General features: G+C 43.9%; 1 protein-coding gene across 7 annotated transcripts in view; it reads left to right on the top strand.

The window, feature by feature from the left end:
- Positions 1 to 21,261, top strand: part of BIN1 (bridging integrator 1) — a 104,161-nt gene extending 82,900 nt beyond the window's left edge. For 2 of the 7 annotated variants that reach the window (XM_065671524.1, XM_065671522.1), the window contains 7 exons: positions 1,252 to 1,380; positions 4,249 to 4,356; positions 6,171 to 6,194; positions 10,391 to 10,483; positions 11,273 to 11,380; positions 12,149 to 12,250; positions 15,658 to 21,261. In XM_065671524.1, coding sequence (XP_065527596.1) covers positions 1,252 to 1,380; positions 4,249 to 4,356; positions 6,171 to 6,194; positions 10,391 to 10,483; positions 11,273 to 11,380; positions 12,149 to 12,250; positions 15,658 to 15,765 — 672 coding nt within the window. In that variant the 3' untranslated portion in view covers positions 15,766 to 21,261. The remainder of the gene's footprint in view (positions 1 to 1,251; positions 1,381 to 4,248; positions 4,357 to 6,170; positions 6,195 to 10,390; positions 10,484 to 11,272; positions 11,381 to 12,148; positions 12,251 to 15,657) is intronic. The other 5 variants (XM_065671526.1, XM_065671525.1, XM_065671528.1 and 2 more) reach the window with 3 other exon arrangements.
- Positions 21,262 to 22,874: the final 1,613 nt, after the last annotated feature.

Genomic DNA, 22,874 nt, shown 5'->3' with positions numbered 1-22,874 from the left:
GTTTGCATACTCATGCTCTGTAAAGTAGATGAACCCAGTAGAAAACTAGGCATATCCTCAGCAATCTGAATAAATGTCTTGTAGAACTCAGTTTTATTCTGGAAGAATGCAAACATGGGACTAGGAGTTGGGGATTCTCGTGTTTCAGATCTGGGCCACACACTGATATACTGAGTGCTTACTGGCAGAGTCTTGCTGCCTTGGGATCCTGGGTATGATGGGAAGATCAAGTAACTGTGAAGTATCACTGTAAACGGAAAGCACTGTTGTTGCTGAGCATTGCTGTGGTGCTGGAAACTTGTATGTCTGATTTGTTCCAACACAGCAGCAGCCTCTCAAAGTTTGATTTGCTCTAGAAATGATCACTGAAGGCTTGCGCACAAGAAAATGTGAAAAGGATAGGGATGGGTTCGTGTAGGGAGGGTCTACTGTGGCCTCCCATAGGGCTATGGATGCAGAATGCAGTGTCAGGCTGAGTCTGAGTGGGTATTAGGATGTGTTAGAGTTGCAGGGTCAGACTTTGTTATGGTTTCTCTGGGATCTCCATTTGGGAAACCTGACTTCATTAGTGTCAATGCTCATTGGTGAAACTGAGAGCAGAGTTGAGCCTCCAGCAGTTATGGCTTCTCAGGAGTCTGAATTGTTATTGCCTAAAGCTAAGAAGTGCTAAGAAGCTATCAAGAGCTCCTTCGGACCTTAAGGTACGCTGGTAACAAGTGCACCAGAGAACCAGTACTGGGCAGATCAGAGTCTGTCCTCATGGTCACCTACAGAAAACAGGACAAATTGAGTCTGATCTCTCATTCCCTTAGGTATGGTAAGTATGGTAAAGGGAGGCAGTGATGGCCTGGTCTATTGAATTGTGTTCTCAATAATTGATTTGCTCCCTTCCCAGTGGTTCTTTTGAAGGTTGCACATGCTTTAATTATGTATGCATGTACTGCCAATGCATATTAATTGTGTTACGCTTCTCCTCTGCAGAGGGAAACTTCAGCCCACAGCTGAAGTGTAACTAATGATGCCAAACCTTCTCTGGAGGCGTGTGGTTGTTTGTTTTTTTTTGTTTTGTTTCAGTTAAGCCCTTCACCCTCCCTCCCTCCCTCTCTCTTCAGATGGAGTTGATTGGACCCTGCTCTGTGCCTGTGGTTGTGATTTCCCCCACCTTCAGTTTTTGTGGCTAACCTGGTTCCTGTCTCTCGTTTTTTTGGGTGTCGCCATCTGTGCTGTGGCCGTGTGCTCACTTGCATGCAGTTGAGGAAAGGGCCTCCGGTGCCTCCGCCTCCAAAAGTCACCCCCTCCAAGGAGATCAAGCAGGAGAACATCATCAGTCTGTTTGATGACAATTTTGTCCCTGAGATAAGTGTGACAACCCCTTCGCAGGTTAGCTGCTATGCCCTGCCTTATATTTCTCTGCCTCTGAACTTTTCCTTTCAATCTTTCTTCTCTTTGGAGGTGTCAAGCCACGAAACCTGGTCAGGTGAAGGAGGAAGGCATTATCAACATTGGACCTCAAAGAGAAAGGGAGGCTAACTTAGAGGGGAGGGTGGCTGTAGGGCAGCTTTGGCTAACACGTTGTCCTTTGAGAGCTTTTGTTCATTGAAGAAACAAGAGAAATGAAACTGGTGAAGATGCTAGAAAGTAACAGCTGCATTTGTTCAGTAGCAATGACATGGAGTGTGGCTCTTCTCATATCCCACATTATGCTTTGTCCAGACCCACTGATCCTGTGTGTGGATGAAGCATGTGTTTTCTGCTCTTTTAAATCCCCAAGTGCTGACCCTGGCATCTGCTAGTTCTGAGAGAAGGCAGTTTTGTGCTCTCTATGCCTTCATACATGGGTTTTGTGGTTTAAAGCCTTCACCTGCATAGGGAAGGCCAACATGAATTGCATGAAATTCATTGCAGAGGATAGGTACCTCCAGTTTAGATGAGCAGGACTGTGCCCACTGTGAATTTAGGACTGCTGATACAGTCTGTCACTCTTCCCCACCCAGTGGTTCCCATCAGAATATTCTTCTCTTGTGGCACCTTTTGAAGCCCACAAAAAGGAAAACCATTTTCAAATTATATATTTTCCTCTTTATTTTCCTTCTGGTTTTCATCACTGCAAGAGACGATGCCCAGTTAGGGAATTCTATGTTGGATCTAGGAAAATGGAAGTCCTTACATATATAGGAGCCTGACCAGATTTCTGGCTGTATCATGAAATACCTGCATCTACTATTTTTCTTTCTTTCTTTCTTTTTTTTTTTTAATATATATAAGCACATGTGTATATATATATATATTTTTTTTTCCTAAATGCTTGTTAAAACCCAAGTAATGTTTCTATAGATGCTCATCTGTGACTCATTCTGTAACTCTTCCTTGCATCATGCTGCTCCGTTGCCTCTGGCTTGTCACCTTCCACCCAGCTGCTGAGGAGCAGAGGTAGAGGGGGAGGGAAGGAACTCTGTCAGATTTTGCATTGCGATAAATAAAGCTTGCAGAGCAGAAAGATGATTTGACAGCAGTGTTGGAAGTTGGGGACCACAGGCAGTTGAGCAACTCTATCTTTTCTGTGTTTCCTTATATCCTGTATCATAACAGACAGCTCTGTCTGCCCCATGTTTTGTATCATGTATTTCCATGTGAATGCCAGCCTTTTCTCAGACATACTGTTCTGCACCTGGTCAGTGCTCTGACCGCGGATGCTAACTGCTACGACTTTCAGTCAGATGGGGGTCTGAGGGAAGACTCTGGTTGCCAGAACAATATTCACTGAAGCACCCAACAGGCACTAGTGTTAAGTATGTGGCCCAGGGCCATGCCTATTGGATGTTTTAGCTCCAGTGAGTTCTGGAGGTCTGGGTAAAGTGTGCTAGCCCTTGTATGTAAGTCTTGATTGGCAGGTAGAAATGTTCCATAATTGGAGCCCTTGACATCTCACTACTAAACAAAACTGAAGATTGGTGTTGGAGCCTCTCTGATGGGTGGCCTGGATGTGCTGGAGGAGTGGACTAGAATGCCAGTTGGTTTTGCATATGGTCAGGGTTTATTATTGTAAGATGGGAGAGATTGGTTCCCTGTCCTCATTCCTATGGACCTCAAAAAGAGGTGTTCGTAAGGGAGGGGAAAATACAGAAGAGAATTGGAGTAAGAAACCAGAGGAGGTGAAAATTATGGTGGCATGGTTTGTATTCAGAGGAATTTCTCTTAAATGGTGTCTCTTGCTACTTTCTAGTAGTTAATTTCCATTGTAGGACTGTGATATAACTGGAGAGCAACCTGCCACACTCTGTGTGATGTTGGAAAGGTAGCTGAAGCAGTACGGCCAGTGAGCTGGGAGGTCAGTGGAAACAGGGGCAAATCTTCCTGGACTTCCTGGACAGAGTAGCTTCCTTTGACACTGGGTAGAAAAGAGTGTCTTGTAGTGGTTAGGTTAAATCTAACTCCCAAAAGTGATAGTTTATTTTTGAATACTAGTGACTTGTCTTTTCTAGTGACTGCTTTATTAATGGTAATCAGTGAATGTGCTGTCTTTAGCTAGAGTGTTAGTCACAGTTTTTCTGCTGACTTTGAAGAGATGAGCAAAGCTTCTCAAATTATGCTTTGCTAGAAAACTTGTGTGCATGTTTCTGGGATGTCCAGAAATGGGAACCATTGAAAACATTTTTGGATTGGGGAGTGGTTCAAATACCTTAGCTTGAATGAGTTGCCATATTCTGTATCTCTGTTTTGGAAGGCAGGAGGGAGTTAGGAGCTTCGAGAGTTAGCTCTGGGGCCTCAGACTGGCTTTCCAGCAGTTTGAGTGGTTTTCTGCCTGGATCCATGTTCCTGAGATAAGTTGTATGGATGGCAGCTGTTCTGTATGTGGCTGAGGGAGTCTGTCCTGGGCCTTCAGTACAAAGGCAGCTGAATGAGCTATAGGGAATAGATATAAAATAGAAGAGAAGTCATTCTGAGTCATCAGTGGCAATGATCCTTTTGATGACAGCAGGTCGGGTGCTTATACCATGTCAGCTCATTTGGCCAAGTAGAAGGTGAATGAGTCATGTGGAAAAGACTCAAGCTTGGTTTCCAGTAGCACCCATGTGAACTGCCTGTGATTATAGGCACCAAGCAGACAGGAGTCACATCAGGTGTTTGCAGTGCCACCATGTCTTCTGCGCTTGCAGCCTTAGCTCCTGGATATCACATACCCTCCCTCTATTCTGTGTGTGTGCATGTCTAATGCTCATACTGCTTTTCTTCCTCACTGCTGCCAAGTTTGATGCCCCTGGGCCCTTCCAGGAGGGAGCCAGCCTGTTGGATCTGGATTTTGATCCCATTAAACCAGATGCCACTGTGGGGAAGACCCCCACACCTGCCTCCCAGGTTGGTTCATATCACCATTCATTATCTCTTCATAACTGACTTGTTGCCAAGTGTGGCATGACCTGCACTTCTGTGAACAATAATGTGGACCTGAGCTGTGGGTGGCTGGGCTGCGTGCCCAGACCTGTGCCTTGCACATGGGTACCTTGGTCTTCTGTGCTGGATGTGTAAGTCCAGAGAGAATCAAGTGGCTATTATCCTGGCCAAAGTCTAGCACTAGGTGTTTGTGGGATGCTTGTCCTTTGCTCTGATGATCTATTGATTGACAACATTTTGAAACCAATGTATGTCCCTCCCTGAATTAGCATCCTCTGTATGCTGTATGGATTTAAACTGTTACTCTGTGGATGGGAATTCAGCCTCTGTTCTGTGCTCCTGCTATGAATTGCTCTCAAAGGGATTTTTAATAAATGGACACTCTGATAATCTGCAGTTACTTAAGGTGAATAAAGCTGTAGATGGATATTCAAATGATGTGAAGCCTTTCTTTTTCTGGATATAACATATCAGCTTCTTCCCTGACCATAGTGCTGTGCAGTGCAGTATCAAAAAGGAAGATGCCTAATTCTGGTCTTGCCTCTACCTCGTCCTATCCACTCTCAGAGGCAGGTGGACTGTGCTACATTTTATGTCTAAACAGCTGGAGGCTTTGAAGTGCATCCTGAATTTGGCTGTTGTCCTCACTGAGACTTTCCATTTCATATGTATTCAATGGTAATTTTTTGCCTGTGGTTGCCATTAAAATTTGTAATAAACATAATTGGGATGTTTACAGTATTTCTGCAGTATCATCATGTCAGATAGGCCTGTATGACACAGATTTTTGTAGCAATAAGACCTCTCTTATTAGAGAGATCAAACATTAAGCATTTGATTCTTCTAAATTAAAATAGTGCATCTGCAAGTTAGTATCTTAGTTTGATATATACCAGTATGGCAAACTACCACTTTCTGGAACTTTAAGTGGGCAGATTTTTGTGCCTCCTTGTCTGACAGAACCAGCTGCATGCCAGGATAAGCTTCCTTTTTCTTTTAAAATATTTATTGGGTTGTTTGGTTTTTGTTTTATTTTTGTTTTTGTTTGTTTTTTTTTTTTGATAACTGGGTAAACTGATGCAGGAAGTCAGTATAAATTTAACTTATAATAGAATTATTTCTTACTCTTCCAGGAAGAAACAAATATTAGACACTGAGTAGGTTTTTCAAAACTGCTCTGCAATAACATATTTGGAGTTTTAATGTATGTATTTTTAGCTTCAGAAGTCATTAAAAGAAAGTCTTAAATCAATACTTTCTAGTGCTAACTACAGCAGAAAACCTAGCAAAAGCCACCTTGTCTTGAAAGCACATCAGTTTTCTATAGGGTGGGCACTGTGGCAAAAGGGGTTAAGATATTTCACTACTGTCCAAAGACACTAGTTGAAATTGTTCTGAAATCACACTGATGCTATTGGGTGTGGATATACGGGAGCATATTTAACCCTGATAGACCACAAACTCACGAGATGCTTGGGTTTGTTTCTCTTCTAGCTATGTGGTCTGCCACTGATAACTGAATGTGGCTTGACTTGTCTCACTTGATACCAGAGGGAGAAAACCACCCTTACTCAAATGCGTTGGTACTTACATTTGAATACGCAGTGCAGAAGGGTGTATAAATTCAGGTACTAAAATAATATTTCTAAAACATGCAGGGATGAGTGCTGTTGAATGTGTATGTCTGCTTCAGTCTGATCAGCATCTGTAATGTTTGTATTCACTGAAATAATCACATATAAACATGTTTTATTTTTGTTGCTCTTTGACATGCTTAGTCTTTACCTTGGGATTTATGGGAGGTAAGAACTTCATATGGCTTTCATCTCATCATTTACTGTGCATGTGCTGTGTGCCAGACATCATACCTGTCTCCTTTCCCTTGCTGCTTTTCCTTTCTGCACACCCCAAACTGAAGTTGCTCTATGTGCTGCTGAAACCACTTTTGCACTTTCCATGAAGCCTCAAGGGCAGCCACATATTCGCAAGTCAGGTCTGACACTCTGAAACTTAAGTTTCCACCAGCACACAAATCCATTGCTTTTCCCTGCTAACTCACTCATCTTTCCTTTAGCATGATGCTATGATGTTCTCAAACTTAATCCCACTGTGGAATCATCTTCACCCTCCACTCCCCAGTGTTACCTGTTGGTCTCGTGCAATGCATAAATGCCTCAGCTGCCCCTCATCCTTACTGCCTGTACCATTGGGTATACATACACATTTTGAATTATCTGTGGTGTTCGCTACTTATTGACCGTCATTGCCGTAAAGGCTGATGTGAATCAGCTCAGCCTGTGTCTACACTGAAAGTTAAGTACAGGCCCAAGACTTACCTGGCATCTGCCTCAACCTCAGCTTTGGAGCTTGCTGACAAGAGAGACCCTACATATGCTTTGCATCTGTACCACAGCCAAACTCTCATTTATACCCTCTAGATATATCAGGCCTGGGAAGGTCTCAGATTGCTGTAGATTAGCCCATTGGGAGATATTTCAAGCACAACTTCTGAGCCCTTCTGGCCAAACAGCCAGCTGTGTGGACAGACAACTCTTGGGTATTCAGACCTGCTACTTGAGCTGGCAACACCATGGTGTAGATGTAGGCAATTGTCCTTGGCTTATGCTGGGGAATCTTGCCAATCAGCAAGTCCTGCCAACCTTTTCATTCTTAAGGGCCAGATCATCACCTAGAGTCTGTACCTGGGAAAAGATGAGTTAACCCTAGCTGAGAGCCTGACCTGAAGATTCTCTGTGGCCAGTGTGCTCTCCTTCATATGAGTTTGGGTCATGTCAAGAAAGAGGTTTCCTTTGTCTGTTTTATCAGCCATCAGTGTTTAACATCTGTCATTCCCCTGTATGTGCATCGTCAGTCTGTCTTAGTAAGAATGAAAAGAAGTCTATGTTTTTGAAAGGAAGCATCTTATGCCTTTCAAGTGGATGGGCAGGGGTGAGGTATGACTGCAGCTGGTTAAGCTGTGCTTACAGTTTGGGCATCAAAAGTGTTCTGGCTTATTATTTTTTTTCCACCCTGGAAACTGATTTCACTCAAAGAACAATTTAATCAACTAGGGAATGTTACCCGACAACATATTCCCATTGTGCCAGTTATCACCTTGTCATACTATACCTGGCTAAAGAGCAGAGCTCCTTATAGCCGGTGAATCCTCTTGCTCTTCAAGTCTACTGAAGTGGTTTTGCTGTAATGCTGTTCTTAGCTGTTGATGAGAGGAGGCTTGTTGCATGGTTACATAGTCCCATATGCTGTGAGGTTAATAACTGCATAGAATCTTGGATGCAGCAGAACTTGCTTAGTTCTGCTAAGGAAAAGTTGCATTTGATGTGTACGATGCTGCTGTTGGAATAAGCAAAGCTTTCAAACCTGGCAACATCAGTGAGCTATTCTTCCTCTTGTCCCTGTAGCATCTTTCCAAGACTCTGAATGCTTTTGTAGGCCTTGAGATGCCCACAGGTACACAAAATAGAAAAATAAGTAGCTGACATGAAAACACCCTTTATTGCAATCCAGGGTTTTAATTTAGGTTCAGTTCCTCTGGTTGTTGAATATCATTCTTGCAAATTAGCTGATTTTAAAAAGGAAGCTCACATTGATCTCGTTTTTACTTGTCCACATAAAAGCCATGTTGGGCCAGATAGAGTTGGGCTGGCATCTGTCCCAGTTCCAGTTCTCCTGGAGTCCAAATAAAAAGCAGTTTAGGAATGAATGCAATTAAACAGGAGAAGCCTTTATAGCATTTCATATGCATACATTTGCCTTAGCAGTACCAAAGCTGCTGTGGGAATCCCCTGCAGGATGGGAATAGCTCTGCTGTTCATAATATTCTCTGGCAATATAGGCCTGTGGACATGGCAATGGGGAGACATAAGGAAGGGTGTGATAGGAGAAGGAAGCATGTGTTAAATGGCACCACTGGAACAGCTAAAGGTAAAAGAATGGCTTATGTTAAATCAATAATTTATTTTGTCTGTATTACTGCTGTTATTAGAAGAATACTTAGAGCATTGAGCCAGTGCATGGCTAGTAGCCAGATAGATACAGAGTTAAGGGTTACCATGGTTGTTGCTTTTCACTGGGCTTTTGTAGGGTCAGAACTATGAGAATTGCAACATTAAGAGATCTGGACAATGCTTAGATTTTCACGTGGTTGTATTCAAGGGTATGTGTGTTGTGGTTTAACCCCAGCCACTAAGCACCACATAGCTGTCCTCTCACCCCTTTACCCTGCCCTGGTGGGATGGGGGAGAGACCCAGAAGGGTAAAAGTAAGAAAATTCCTGGGTTGAGATAAGAACAGTTTAATGATTAAAATAATAACGAGAATAATAATTTTAAAATTGTAATGAAAAGTAAAATAACGTAAAGAGCAATGAAACCCAAGAGAAACAAGTGATGCAAATGAAAAACTATTGCTTACCACCAACTGACTGATGTCCAGCCTTTTCCTGAGTAGGACTGCCAGCCAGCTTTCCCCAAAGTTTATATGTTACATGGAATATAATGGTATGGAATATCCCTTGGGTCATTTGGGGTCAGCTGTCCCGGCTGTGTTGCCTCCCAGTTTCTTGTGCACCCCCAGCCTGCTCACTGGTGGGGTGGTGTGAGAGGCAGAAAAGGCCTTGACTCTGTACAAACACTGCTTAGCAACACCAGTGTGTCATCAACATTACTCTCTTCCTAAATCCAAAACACAGTGCTATACCAGATACTAGGACGAAAATTAACTCTTATCCCAGCTGAAACCAGATCAACATGTGTTTACCAAATGTATGAAGCATGAAGGCATGCTAAAGCTGGTTTATTCACACGTATTAAAAATGGTAAATCTCTCTATAGTGATCTATTATGCAAGTATGAAGTGGGTATCTGGTTAGATTTTGCGAAGAGGCATGTGTGCTATCAGGTGTAGAGAGCAAATGGATATAGACTGGCCATGATGGGCTGCATATTAGATCCCTGAGATTCTTGTTGGGAGTCTTCCCAGGTGCTTCTTGGCCAGTCTCCCAAGGGGCTGATCTGCAGCACTGATGCTACTAGATCCAAGTTATTTTCTGTGTTGCTGCAGTTCCTGGAAGGGGCAAATGAATAGTTTTGTGTTAAAACGGAGTTAGCCTGACTTCAGTCAAGGAAAATAAAGACTTGAACCACTGGTAGTGTATCAGAGGTGTTTGGTTGGATTTTTGTATACAGAATCTTCTGTCCCTGGGCGTCCTAGAATGGTCTGTGCCAGTCTGTGATTTGTAGGTGATACTGGATATTTCTTCCTGGTGGTGGCAGCTTTTTTTGCATTAGAAAAATGCACCTCTCTCCGCCAACACAAATGCATACACATGCCATGTGGAATATTCACAGCAAATTCTTAGTAATAGCATATTCACAACAGAATCTAAACTCATGACTGTTTGGGTCTATCTAAAATAAAATTGGGAAAAACAGTTTTCATTTCAGTTTGATTCAGTGCTAATGTCCATGCTGGGTCCAGACTAATTTCCATATGTGGAAATTTCTGTGTTCTTTTGTTTCTAAGAGTATGCAAAGGTTTAAATGTTCCTTGATTGTTGATCCTTGAAGTGGGCTATTGAGAAAGCCTTGTCCCTTGGCATGCAAGTGGACTTGTATTCGCATACAAATGGGCAGTGTATATATAATAATAGATACTGTTACTGTGTAAGGTAGGTCTGCAATTTAGATGGTGAGAAGAAAAATGGGCACAGGATTTTTCGTGTTTCCTTGATTTCTTCTGGAGTACTGCCTGCTGCATGGCTGAAGTGAGGGAATGCGGGCTTTACTGCGATTTCACTGGGTGGCCGAGCAATAGGGAGTCAGATGCCTAGCAAGACCCTGAGGTTTCTCACCTATTTGTCAGCAGATGGCAGCAGTCAACAGCATAGAGCACTTGGACAGCCTGAGCTACACTTTTCTGTACACACTCGTAGTTGTAATGAGCGTAACTTTCCACGTGGATGACTTTTGTATTGCAGCCTGCAGAAGCAGCCCATGCCGGAGCTGAAGCAGCTGGATCAGAAACAGCAGCTGGAGCTGAACCATCTAAAACCGAAGCTGATTCGGGATCGGTAAGCATCTCAAGGGACAGCAATTCCTTTTCTCCATCACATCCCTTTGTCATATAGCAGATTCATGAGGCTGAGCCGCGAAGAGACGTGTGGCTGCTTGGAAAAACACATCCCTCCCAGCCCAGCAGTTCCAATGCTGTTGTTCAGAACCCAGACTTCGCCTTTGCATTTTATCTGTGAAATGCTATGCTGGAAGATGCATAAAAAGAACTGTCCCTTCACCCATGTTGTGAAGCCAGCCCACAGCCCAAGCTGTCCTATGCATGCACTGTCTTGTGGAATCCTCTTTGCTTGCCACTGACTTTACCTACTCCATCCTCTGGGCTCTGCCCATGTTTCCTGAATATCCAGGGCTCCTTTTTTTTTTTTTTCCTGACACTTCCACTTTTTTAGGCTACTTTAGTAGGTCCCATCTCATGGCCACTTGGTTCCTACTGGCTGTCATGTTTGAGTTGTCTATTTCATGAGGACTTTACAAGAATGGTGTTGTGACTGCAGCAAATGGGGATTGCTGGGGATTATAGTCCCAGAAAAAAACTTTTACATCCGCTCTGCCCTTCTGCTGCCTTAGGCGAAGGAAAACATGCTCCTCTCTCCTGTTTTCTCACTGCTGCCTCTGCCATCCTTTGGAGTGTTTTGTCACTGACTGATGTGCTGGGAACCCCCCCTGAAGCCATGGGTGGATTTGGGGTGTGGATCTGCCAGGGTGGACTTGGTGCTGCAGGTTTGGATGGATTCTCTTTTCTCAATGGCTTTTTTTCCCCTTCCTTGGCTGTTGCTGCCTGCCAGAGCTCTCTGCCTGCTGTCGTTGTGGAAACTTTCCCTGCTACCATCAATGGCACTGTGGAAGGAGCTTCATCTGAAAGAGCTGACATGCCCCCAGGTTTTCTATTCAAGGTGAGTACGTGGTGGTGCGGCACAGAGTTCCTAGTGATTTTTTTTTTTTTTCCCTGTAATGAATCAAGTACTTTCACTCAACATGGCCATGGACCGTGCCACGTTAAAAGGGAGGAAGGAAGCTGAAGGAGAGATAACCTTCCTCTCCAGCAACCCAGCTTTGTGCAGTTCCAGGTGCTTCAAAGGACTGTAGTAAGAGCACTGGTGTCTAAACATCTGGCTGTACTGTGTAACAAACTCCCTCCTTCTCTCTGCCACAGTTATTTCTATCTCTGGTGGTGAAGATCCAGACTGATACTGTTCCCTATTTTTCCTCTCTCTGCTTGCTCTGACACATGAGAGGCTATAATAATACTCTTGCAGCGCAGCTGTTAAAAACAAAAGAGGGCACCATTCAAGTGAATGCAGGTTTTCTTCCCTGTGAGGTTTTTAGGCCATTACCGTGGGAATTCATCCCTCCTAAGGAAGGATGGGGAAGTGCTGATGCATAGCATGTTGATGAGACACACCAGGGTGCCCTTGTGGCGAAGGTGAGCTGCATGCCAGGCTGTATGAACGAGCATGTAGCCATCAGGTTAAGGAAGTGGTTATTCCCATAGCTGTGGCATTTGTGATCCAGGCTTGACCTGCCTTGAGCAGCATGTTGTTAGCCTCCAAACGTGCCTTCCAACCTGAATTATACAATGAAGTGGAAAGCCTGTCACCCATTACAGAGCTGGGTGAGAGAAGGCTGGCCCTCACCCAGGCTTTTCTCTCCTCTCCTCATAGGTCCAGGCCATGCATGATTACACAGCCACTGACAGTGATGAGCTGCAGCTGAAGGCGGGGGATGTGGTGCTTGTGATTCCTTTTGAGAACCCTGAGGAACAGGTGAGTGGGGAAGACAGGCTGTGAGCCTGGGCCGGGAGGAGCCAGGGGGATTTCCAAAGCTGCTTCTTACTCCACTAACAGTCGTCTGGCTGGATGCAGAGCCATCAGTTTGTGGCTGGGAGCTGGCGTGAGGGCCGGTTGTCCTTGAGCTTGAGACTGGCTTCCTGCTACGGAAGGGAGAACTCTGCTTGTTATTGGAAAGTTGAGACATTATCCTGCATAAAGCATGTAAAATAGCCATGGCTTCCTGTCCTTGTCAGGCATTAGAGCCAATAGAATGGCTTTCTTGATCAGGGAGCCCAACAGAGCTCATGTTTTGCCTCCTCACTGCTCCTAAACTTGATGCATTCCCTGTGACTACTGCAGTGCAGACTGTGGTATTGGCAGGAGTGACCCACAGCTTATGATGATATTTTCTCCCCTTTTGAGAAATGCTGGGGCTCTGAGAAAGCAGCTTGCTGAGGATGGTGCCTCATAACTTCAGCATAACAACGGCTGTTTCAGAAACAGAGTATTTGGTCAGGAGGTGGCAGCAGAATCAAGCGCTGGAGCAGGTTGCTTAGCGCCAGAGTACAGTCTCATGGTCCATCTCTGGCCTGAATTTAAATGGTGATGTTTTTCTTTAAGCTGTTTCTAGATGCTTTGAGTAAATCCTTCTCACTTGCTGTGTTTGAGGGCTTCCAGCTGATAAAGTCTGCAGCAGTTTTACCACTTTGGCTAAGGGAGGTGGTGATTTTGTAAAATTCACGCTCATGTCTCTAGCTTTTTGTTCAGAAAAGGAAGTGAATGCTCCAAATTGATTCAGTAGTCACCAGCTCTTTGGGTTTGGCCAAGCCCCGACAACATCTAGATTCTACAAGGTGTAGAGGGAAAGTGATGTAGTGTACTGGTCACAGGAGATCCTCTTTGTGGTTCAGCTACTGGCTTTGAATTATGAAGGCAGATCTTGCTGCTGCTTGTGAAATGGGAGCTATAATGTGCCAGCAGTTCCCACAGAGCTAAGTGCTCTGGGGGAAGGGTTTTATGGGGGAGAGACAGTGATTTCTTCTGGAGACAAAACTCTTCACTGAGTAGGTCTGCCCAGCCCAAGCATTTGTGAGCATTCCTTTCTCAGAGAGCTTTCTGGATTGGAAATGAATGGCAACTCCCCTAGTTTCTGTGGTAGGAGATGGCATTTGTGGAGCAGAGGTTTTCAATGCCCTATGTTTGCACTCTAGCTGGATGTGGGTGCAACAGCCATGAACTCGAGACTCTCCAAGCTGCAGAGGGTGAGCTCTGAGTGTTGCTAACATGATGCTGTAGCTGCACGGAAGCCCTCTAACCTTCCTACAGTGTATCCTGTCCTACAGCTCATTTCCCTAACCTTAACCATACCCAGCCAGAAAATGATAGCTGTTAACATGTGCATGAACTGTGCACGTGAGTGGGGGAAGCTTAGGATAATAGATTGTGAGCCATGTCCCAGTCTTGCAGCTTAGGTGTCAGTTTGTAGGTACATCAGCCAGGCCTGGATTCATCTCTCTTGACTGAAGATAAGTTGAGGGCAGCACTGCTTCTAAGTTGGCACTTCATGTGACATGTTTCAAAATTGAAAGGATCAGTCTGTGTCTTTGTGTCTAATTCCTACAGCTGAAGAGACCCTTCTAGCAGGATGCAGTAGGAATGATGCATGCTGTATGGCACAGATGCTTTGTGCAAATGGATGAGCTTTTGTGCTCCCTGTGCTGTGAACTGGAAGCTGCCTTCCAGACACTTGGGCCCAGTGCGTTCCGCTTAGTTGTTTGTCTTCCTGATTTACGGCATGTCAGTCATTCTGCAGCCCCTGCAGCTTGCTGCTGCAGATGCGCTCCCATCTCAGGCCATTCCCATGGCATCCCCTGAATGCCATGAAAATCTGAGGTAGCCACAAGGGCTAACTGAGCCTGCAGACATCCAATACAGCCTGCAAGGAGCAGGGAACTTAGATACCATGGCTGGTCTGAGCTGCTGCCACATGAAATGTGCAGAAAACAGAACAAGAGGGCAAAATCTGTAAAATGGCAGTGGAAGGAAATATGTGCCCCATGGATCACTGCTGGTGAGGGCTGCATTGCTACTGCACTTGCAGGTATGTTTTTAAAAACATGTTTTAAGAGAGGTGTTGCTTGGCCATGAGTGAATGCCCAGGTAACTCTTTAATTGTTACAGGAGAGTGGAAGTATCAAAAAAACTGTGTTAGCCACATGCATACATGCCCCATTTCCCCACTGCTTAGACTGTCTGGTTGTCTGAGCTTTTCTGTCCTGGCAAGTTATGTAGTTGAATGTAATAACATACCTTTAAATAAACGTGGTGCATACTTTGCCTAGGGGAGTGGATGCACAGCAGCTGGCTGAGTTTGAAGGCAGTGGTCCCCCATGCAGCTCTCTTACCTCATGCTGCAGTCTTAACCCGTAGGCTACCCCACTGCAAATCACTCACCAGTTGGTATATTTGCGTGCTGAAGGGAAACTTTCATGGTGGCAGCTCCAAGGCATGCAGAGAATAGGGTGGTTGCACACATGAGCTGCAAGCAGTGCAGCCTTCTCACCTTGAGTATCTTGTCTCCCTCACGTGCTTTCAATGGAATAGAAATCTCAATGCTAGACCCCCTGCAGGCAGAGGGTGGGAAGGCTGGTTCTCGCCTGAGCAGGTTCTACCAAGCAGGACTTCATGTGCCTCACTGAAAATTCTTCAGCCCTATTTACAGATGTTTGGTTTGTTTTGGAAGTTTGGGAGTTTTGCCTTGCATCAGGTCCAACAGACCGCTGGGTTTTGGGAAGATGGGTTTTGCTTCTCATTCTCACAGACCAGAATTTCAGCATAGCAAACAAGACTCATTTTGCCTGTACCGCCTCTCAGAAATGCTAACCGTCCAGGAGCCCTTACTAGAGCAGGGAATGAGCACCTCCAGGGAGTGATTCAGCCTTTCCGAAGACCTGTGCTCAAGGTGAATGGGGTGGGTTGCACTGTGGAGGTGCCCATCTCTTTTATGAGTATGGAGGATGCCACACTCCTCATGTGTAGATTGTGAAAGGTAAGATAGGTGATTTGCATCCTGTAGCTGTAGTGTCTTTCTTTGACAGAATCTCTCCTTCTTCCGTGAGTGTAAATTATGGCATTGCTAATTGTTTACAATTTCACTGTTTCTAGGCAGTCTCAGTCAGATAGGAGCTTTGGTACCAACTCTGGTGGGATGTAGCTTTTTTCCCTGTTTAAAAGGAATGAAAACATTTTTTGCTTTTCCCCCATTCTCTTCCTGAATTGTCTCCAAGCCAAATATTAGCATGGCTTTCGTAATGCCTTGACACCTCATTGGCCTGCACTTTGTAAGAAAAATCCCTGCTCACATCTATCCCTCAGCATCTGATCTCTGTCTTCCCCTCCAGGACGAAGGATGGCTGATGGGTGTGAAGGAGTCTGACTGGATCCAGCGCAAAGAACTTGACCAGTGCCGAGGGGTTTTCCCAGAAAATTTCACAGAGCGGGTGCAGTGAAAGCCGAAGCCCACCAGATGCATTTCTGCTGGAAGAAAGCAAGTTTTCTGGTAGATAATTGAAAAAAAGAACAGTGAAATGAAGAGAGAATTCTAAAGGAACAGAAGCCTGGGAAAAAGTCAGCTTAAAGGGTGTGTTCTTCTCAAAGGTCAAGGTTTCAGAAGTAAATTGAAATTCAAAGTGTTACCAAAATATATACATATTAATAATAATAGGGCAAGTCAAATACCCTCTTCCCCCTTTGGTTTTAACAGCATTTGGATTCAGAGGACTGATGCAGAAGCAACTCAGTGGTTTTCTGAATACTACATTGACTGAATTGGTGAGATGTCAGTCTGATCCCTGGAAAGGCAGTATTTGTCTGATGGCTTGAGAGTAGAAGCCGCGTTTGCTCTTGGTTTGATCCATCTGTTTTGTCTTGAAGGTGGCTTGCATGGCAACCGTAAAAATTCAGCCTTTCCTACGTATTCAACCTACAGTAGGCCAAACTTTCTGTTATGCTGTTAAAAAAATATTCAGTGTATAGTGTTCACCAATACAATGTATGTGTGTGTGTGTGTATTTTATTTTCTTCCTTTAAAAACAATATTACACAAACTATGATTTTGTATATGTAAAGACAGAAGAAACTACATGGAAAGGGCATGGAGAAGATGAAATGTGTGAAGCTGTGCTCAGTCCAAAGGTCTTTCAAATGCAGACACCTGAATTCTCACAGTAGTATTGGCCTGTGAAATGCTAAGAGGAATGGGCAAGGTCAAGAGAAGATACAAGACAAAACAAGCAGATGCCATTTAGATGGCTCTGAAATGTAGGAGAAGGGATTCTCTGCCCCCCAGACCCTGCAGGCAGTTTCAGAAAAGCTTAGATTCATGTAGATGAAAGCTCTAAAATCTGGTTAGTAAAATTGCTTTTAAAGAAAGAGATAAGGGAAGACTTGTTCTTAAATAATTTTTTTTTCATGAAAGAATGTCTGAGAAAAAACACTGAGGAAAAAACAATATGCTTTCTGTGTTTTAAATTGGCATTGTTATTTGTGGAATTGTATTTCTTATTTTCCTTTGAAGAATTCTGTAAGCAAAATATTGTTAGATCAGCTTTCTCCAGTGCTGTGCTGGTGATCAAATTAACCTCTATGAAAACTGGACTCTTGAAGTACTCATTTAAAGTGGCTGCATGACTTCGTAATATTTTAATGCATTAAAAAGGGAGGCAAGAATATCAAAGTGGCAGTGTCAAGAAGACACTCTGCAGTCTAATCCTGATGCTGAGACCTTTCCTGTACTTTTCCTTTGCTTCTATTTGTTTTTGAGTTCTTTTAGTTTAAGCAAACAGATGACAAGGCTGTTTCAGACTGTGTATTACACTTGTTAAAATAAGCTGGTCTGACCCTCCAAGACTCTAAAGTCCACAAAGGTACTTTAAACTTTACTTGAATACTGACACAGATGGCAAACAGGTCAGGCTATTACCATTTCTTATGTGCCCCACTCCCCCCTGATCTTTTTGCCTTGAATGGATTTTTAACAGTGAGGATACTTCCTGCTGTAAAGGGACAGAATCACTCTCTGAAATAATCTTCCTAACTGTTAGGAACTGATGCGCGGAATGCTGACACACACTACTGAAAATCCCACTTTTCCAACCTGTTTTGACTGTTTGTAAGACAACAGACAAACATTGTAGAGTAGAAATGGAGGGCTTTGTTTTGGGTTTGTGATTTAATTTTATTTTTTTTTTTATAAATTTAGTTCAGAGGGAAAGATTAGATTTTGATTAGAAAATATATTCTTATAAATGGAAGAATTGCTGGAGTTCCTCCTGCTTTCAGCTTGGGGAGATGATCTGTGTGTGTTAGTCATTTACAGCAATGTAACAGGCATCAAGATCTGTCCTATATACCCAATCCCCCAACTTTTTTTTTTTAATTAAAAAAAAACCCCAAACATGCAGGAATGTATGTTTTTACATCACTGTTACAAAACCCAATAGTATTTAGGAGTAGCTGCTCACAGTACAGAAGGACTGGACTCCACAAGTTATAGTAGTAGGCTGAGTTGTTGTGTTAGAATACTGCCTTGTTTGGTTTTTTTTTTCTTTTTCACTGGGGTTGTCTTTATTATTACTCTTTTTTTTTTCCCCCAGAATATCTATTTTTATGCATTTGACTCCCATTAATCCTTTAAAAACTATTCATAGAAAAAAATATACATTTAAATATACATAGAAATATATATATTAAAAAGCGGGTTGATCCAATTAACATAGTGCTGTCAGTTTAAAATGTTTATTTTTATGCAAAGCCTGTGGATTATTGTTTTTTAAAAAACAAAGACAAGATTCTAAGTACTAGAGCTGTGATTTTCTTTTTTTTATTTTTTTTTTTTTGTCTTGCAAGTAGTTGTTGTAGACCATCTAGAAAGCTGTGCTGATACCTAATTTATTGTGGGCTTTTTTCCCTGATTTTATTGTCTTCTGTGTTTGAACCAGATGACTGTCCCAACAAGGATCCTTGTAAGGCCTTTTCATTTTATTGAGCTTGCAAAGCAACTATCCAGTACTGTATTGTCCCTGCAGACATCGTAACACTCTGCAAAAAAAGGGATGTTGTTTTCAGGTCACGTGAGTGATGCTCAACTATTGCTAGTGGGGAGGATGCTGCGTGTCTCTCCATTTGTGTCCCCCCAGCCCAAAAATCCCAACTGCCAGAACCCTTTGCAGAACAGGTAGGATGGGTTCCCTGGATCTTGAATTGCTTGCAAATAAGTGGTGTCAGCATGTCTCAGTCAGACTCTGAAAATGCAGGATGGGACCCACGGTTTATAAATTGCCTTATATGAGAGCAGGGTGATATAGCCGGAAGCTTGTAGATGGCAATGATTTTTGGAACCAGGAGAACTCTTGTCTGTCTCCTGGGTCATGTTCAGCCCATTGCAAACAGCCACAACTCCTCCTATTGTCAGCATTTTTGTGTGCTTAAACAGCTTTATTGTAGTTGGTATTACCTGGTGAAATGAACTTCCCATTTTCTTTGGTTTAGGACTGATTCAAATACAAAGAGGGACAGTAAACTCCCAAGTAGGCTGTGCCCACAGTGATTTTTCAGTTTGCAGGCTGAACTGAAAAATCTGGGGAAAAAAGTTGTAAGGGTGACCTAGGACCTTTTTTTTTTTTTCCTCAGTGGAATAAAAAAGGGAAAAACCAAATCATTAAAAAAAGTTTTTAACCAAACCGAAGCATTCATTTGTAGGGTTGCTTTTTCACTTCTAAAAAACCATTATGACTTAGGCTATAACAAGTTGCTTTGAAGCAAAAATGTGAAACCCTCTTTTCTGAAAATGCTGAAAGAAAACGTTTTCATGTTAATAGTGCTTTTGCCTCCTTTTATTTAATCTGATGACTGATTTCATTTAACTCTAAATGGCATTTTTGGTAAATACATTACCCATTGAAGAGAACCCAAAGAAGCCTGTTGCCCAGTTTGTCTCTACTGCCAGGTACACTGGACACATTTCTGGGTTTACTGGTATTTGGCCCAGCAAAGCTGCTGGTTCCCCATCTAATAATCTTCCATTTTATTGTTTTACTGGGTGAACAATAAAAGCATCTCTTACCCTGTGCCATTGACTGGTTTTGTAGCCTGGTTTAGAAAGATATTCTTGCTTTATCAGTCTCTGTTTGGTCACAGATTTATGACTATAGGTTTATGATGCTACTCCAATTTGAGCCGAATCTCATTGCGCAGTGCGATTATTGTTTACCCAACTGATAAGAAAGAAAAAAGGCACTGCTTTTTTTCCCCTTTCTCTATCTTAGCAATGTCAGTAATATATCTTTATTAGCATTAGAGAAGGGTCCCAGGGTAAAGATGAATGTGTTGTGTTCCAGGTGAGACTCCTACATGCTCTGTGCTACTTTCCATGAGCATTCCTCAGCTGTCTGCTTTTACCATCTTTGTGTTTTTTGGCTGTGGTGATGCAGTAAAAGGGATTGTGCTGGCTTCATTCCAGATGCTCAGAGCTAGTCCTTGAAGCTTTGTTCAGAGTTGCAGAAAGCTGTCCCGTCCCGCTATCCAAAGACCACGGCCAAGGCAAACACCCCCAAGTCAAAGGGGTCTCTCTTTAATGACCTGGTGTGAAGGCTCCATATTCTACCTGGAACTGGGATGACAGATCAGTTAAATTCTGCAGCAGCCCTTTGAAGGGAAAAGGGCCAAGGCTATGGAGATACTGAGGGAGGATGGAGGGCTGATACATTATCCTTGTAATTTTGGGTTGATGGCCTGACTGCCTCAGTTGTTGGTTCCACGGAGCTCCAGCACCTTTAATGCTGAGAACAAAATGTGAGCAGTCAAGGTGTGCATGGTCAATGAAATAACAACTGTCTCTCCTGCAGATGATACCAAGCTTAGTTTCCTCTGTCCTGCTCTGTGCCAGATTGAATGCTTTCTGCTACTATTGTAGATGTTTGGATGATGTGCAGTCCATACCCCAAAACAGTGAATGTCATTTGCTGGAGGATACAGAGGTGCCTCTCTTAGCCGTTCCAAAGAAGAGCTACTTATCTTCCACAAAGACTGTGTGTTTCTAACATAGTAGCCTCTGATTTCAGTAGCCTCAGTGACTTTCAGCATCTGGACCCACTCTCCAGAACCTCCTCCTTCCCAGCCTTTCCTATGCTCTTTTGGGATGAAGGAGGCATAGGGTACTTCCAAGCAGCCTAAAGTGCAAAGCTAGAAGATGCACAAACATGTCCATTGGTAAATCCTGCACAGTGCAGCTTGATAATGCTAATATAGGGAAAACAAGCAACAGCTTTTCTTCTCTAGGCTGCCAAAGGGAAGCTGTTCCTTGTCACACAAGTACAATCACACCAGCACTGGTGCAGACACCTCTCTGCTTGCATGCTCTGTTTTAGACGTTTCTGAGTAGCAAACTCCTGACTGAAAGGTGTCCTGTGTGGTGCCCAGTGCTTGTGGAGCTTGGGGTCTGTAGCTGGCACATGGGAATTAGTTATTTCAGAAAGTTTGTTTATGAAACTGAATGGAGAAGCTACAGCTGCAAAGACTGGTCTGTATGAACTTGTACCTTGGTGTATCTTGTGTCCATAATTCCTTCACCTGGTTTTACAGTGTACTCTGCTAATCCTGACCCTAGTCTGCATTTCATGTAGATGGTGCCTACTTAAAACTTGCCACATGCAGTCCTGGGCTTATTGCTTCTCTTTAACTGAATCAAATGGCAGCGACTTTGGCAATGTATTGGCAGTCTCTTTTCCTTGTGTTAAATCAGTCTCTTGAGTTTAACCACAATGACCTGAAAACATTTGGGGTTTGAGTGTTTTTTTAATTATTTTAATTTTGTTTTGTTTAAATGAAGCTGAACAGTTCCCACTGTATTCAGAGCTGTGACGCCCAGTTCCAGTAACAAGTAGTAGATGGATTTGTCCCATTTTGTTTCTTGGTGATGTTCAGAAATATAATTTGTGTCATCTTAAGTCCTGCGTCAGTTGTTTTCTCTCTCCCTCCCATTTTTTTCCTGCCTTTATATTAAGCTGGAACAATTCAGGACTTGTTTCTCCTCGAAGAGGTGAGTAGCTTCAAAGAGGCTTGGTTTGTCCAGGCACCATTAAGACTGGGAGTTCTTACAAGCACATGGAGTGGAGAGGGTGATGCTGGTCCTTCCCTAAACAAATACAACAGCAGAATAAACTAGCAGCTGTCTCCGTTCTAGTCTGTTGTGAGGACTTAACACCAAACAAATGCAATGTATGGAAGGATGTGAGACCTTTGCTTTTTAATAGCTGTTAACCCCAAAGTGCTGTGATCTTCATCCTCTAAGGCAAATTTGTTGATGGGAGTATGACACTGCGTGGGCATCCTACCCCATCTGGCCAAACATCTCCCAGCTCCCTTTGGCCTGTTGGCATGCCTGGGTGAGCTCTTAGTTTCCAGGCTGGCTTTGAAGTCTGGTCTTTATGAGACATTTTCTTCACCTATCAAAAGGTGATGAAAATGCCCTTTTCTGCCCTTCAACCAGAGTGATGTTGGGACCCACAAGGGACAGGATTAGAAGGATTCACAGTTCATAGCTGGATATTTTGGGTCCACTCCCTTGGATGCCACATTCCAAACAGGCTCAGTGTAGCTGCACATGGTGTTTAAATAGTCAAGCGCTGGCCAAAGGTTGGAATGTGGTCAGATGCAAATTGGTGCCAGTTAGTGCTTTGATGAATAGATTGCCAGAGTTCTCCACTTTAGCATGCAGGCGTGCGAGCCTTGGAGCCAGCATGAGGTGCTGGCCAGACTGTGCTTGCATGCTTCCTTTGTTCCAGGTGACCCAGAGGGTTTGGTATCTTTTAGCCTCTCACCTCTGTGGCACTGGGATGGACCTGAATCAACTCTCATGGATAAGAGAGGGTAAGAGGCAGGGTGTGCCCCTGAAACTGCAGTAGCTGACTTGGGCTCTGCCTTAGCTTGACAATAATGGTTCCTGTGAGGCTGAGCCAGGCCAGCTCTGCTGGGCTTGGAGCTTGCAGGGCAGGAGCAAACCCTGAGCCGCAGAGGTTCTGTGCACGCCTTCTGTTTGCCCTCCCTTGTGCAGCTTCATTCCCATCACCCAGAAATATAAAGAAAACAGGAGGGGAGGAGGCAACTGAGGGACAGCAGTGTGTATAATTCACTGTCAGCTGCCTGTGCTCAGCTGCATAATTCATTCCTAGTGATGTTCTCTTGCTCCAAACAAGAAGCACTTGGGTACATTGGCCATGTGCAGGCCGTGGCCATGTGAGTGCTGGCAGTGTGTTTGGAGCAGGCTCAGTGGCCCTTTGGCCTGGCCTTGAGAGCCCTCATCACACTGCAGGGATAGCTGGGCTTTGCTCTGGGAGCACAGCTGGAGAAGGAAGCCTCTGCAGATGAAGGAAGCACATGCTGCACTAGGTGAGACTGGAGTGCATGGGAGCGGGGAGGGTGTTACACGCTGCAGGAGCCTGGCACTGGCTGGTGGCAGTTGCTCCATGGCATCCCCACATGAAGGGAGAAGTTAGTCCGACGGCTGACCATCAGTGGAAGCCCGCATTGCCTGGGAAGACCCTGTGGCAGGGAGTTTGAG

This window comes from Lathamus discolor, chromosome 3 (assembly GCF_037157495.1).
Source record: "Lathamus discolor isolate bLatDis1 chromosome 3, bLatDis1.hap1, whole genome shotgun sequence".
In the NCBI taxonomy this organism is placed as follows: Eukaryota; Metazoa; Chordata; class Aves; order Psittaciformes; family Psittacidae; genus Lathamus; species Lathamus discolor.
The sequence above is the reverse complement of the archived record's forward strand: the minus strand, read 5'-3'. Positions and strand labels throughout refer to the sequence as shown.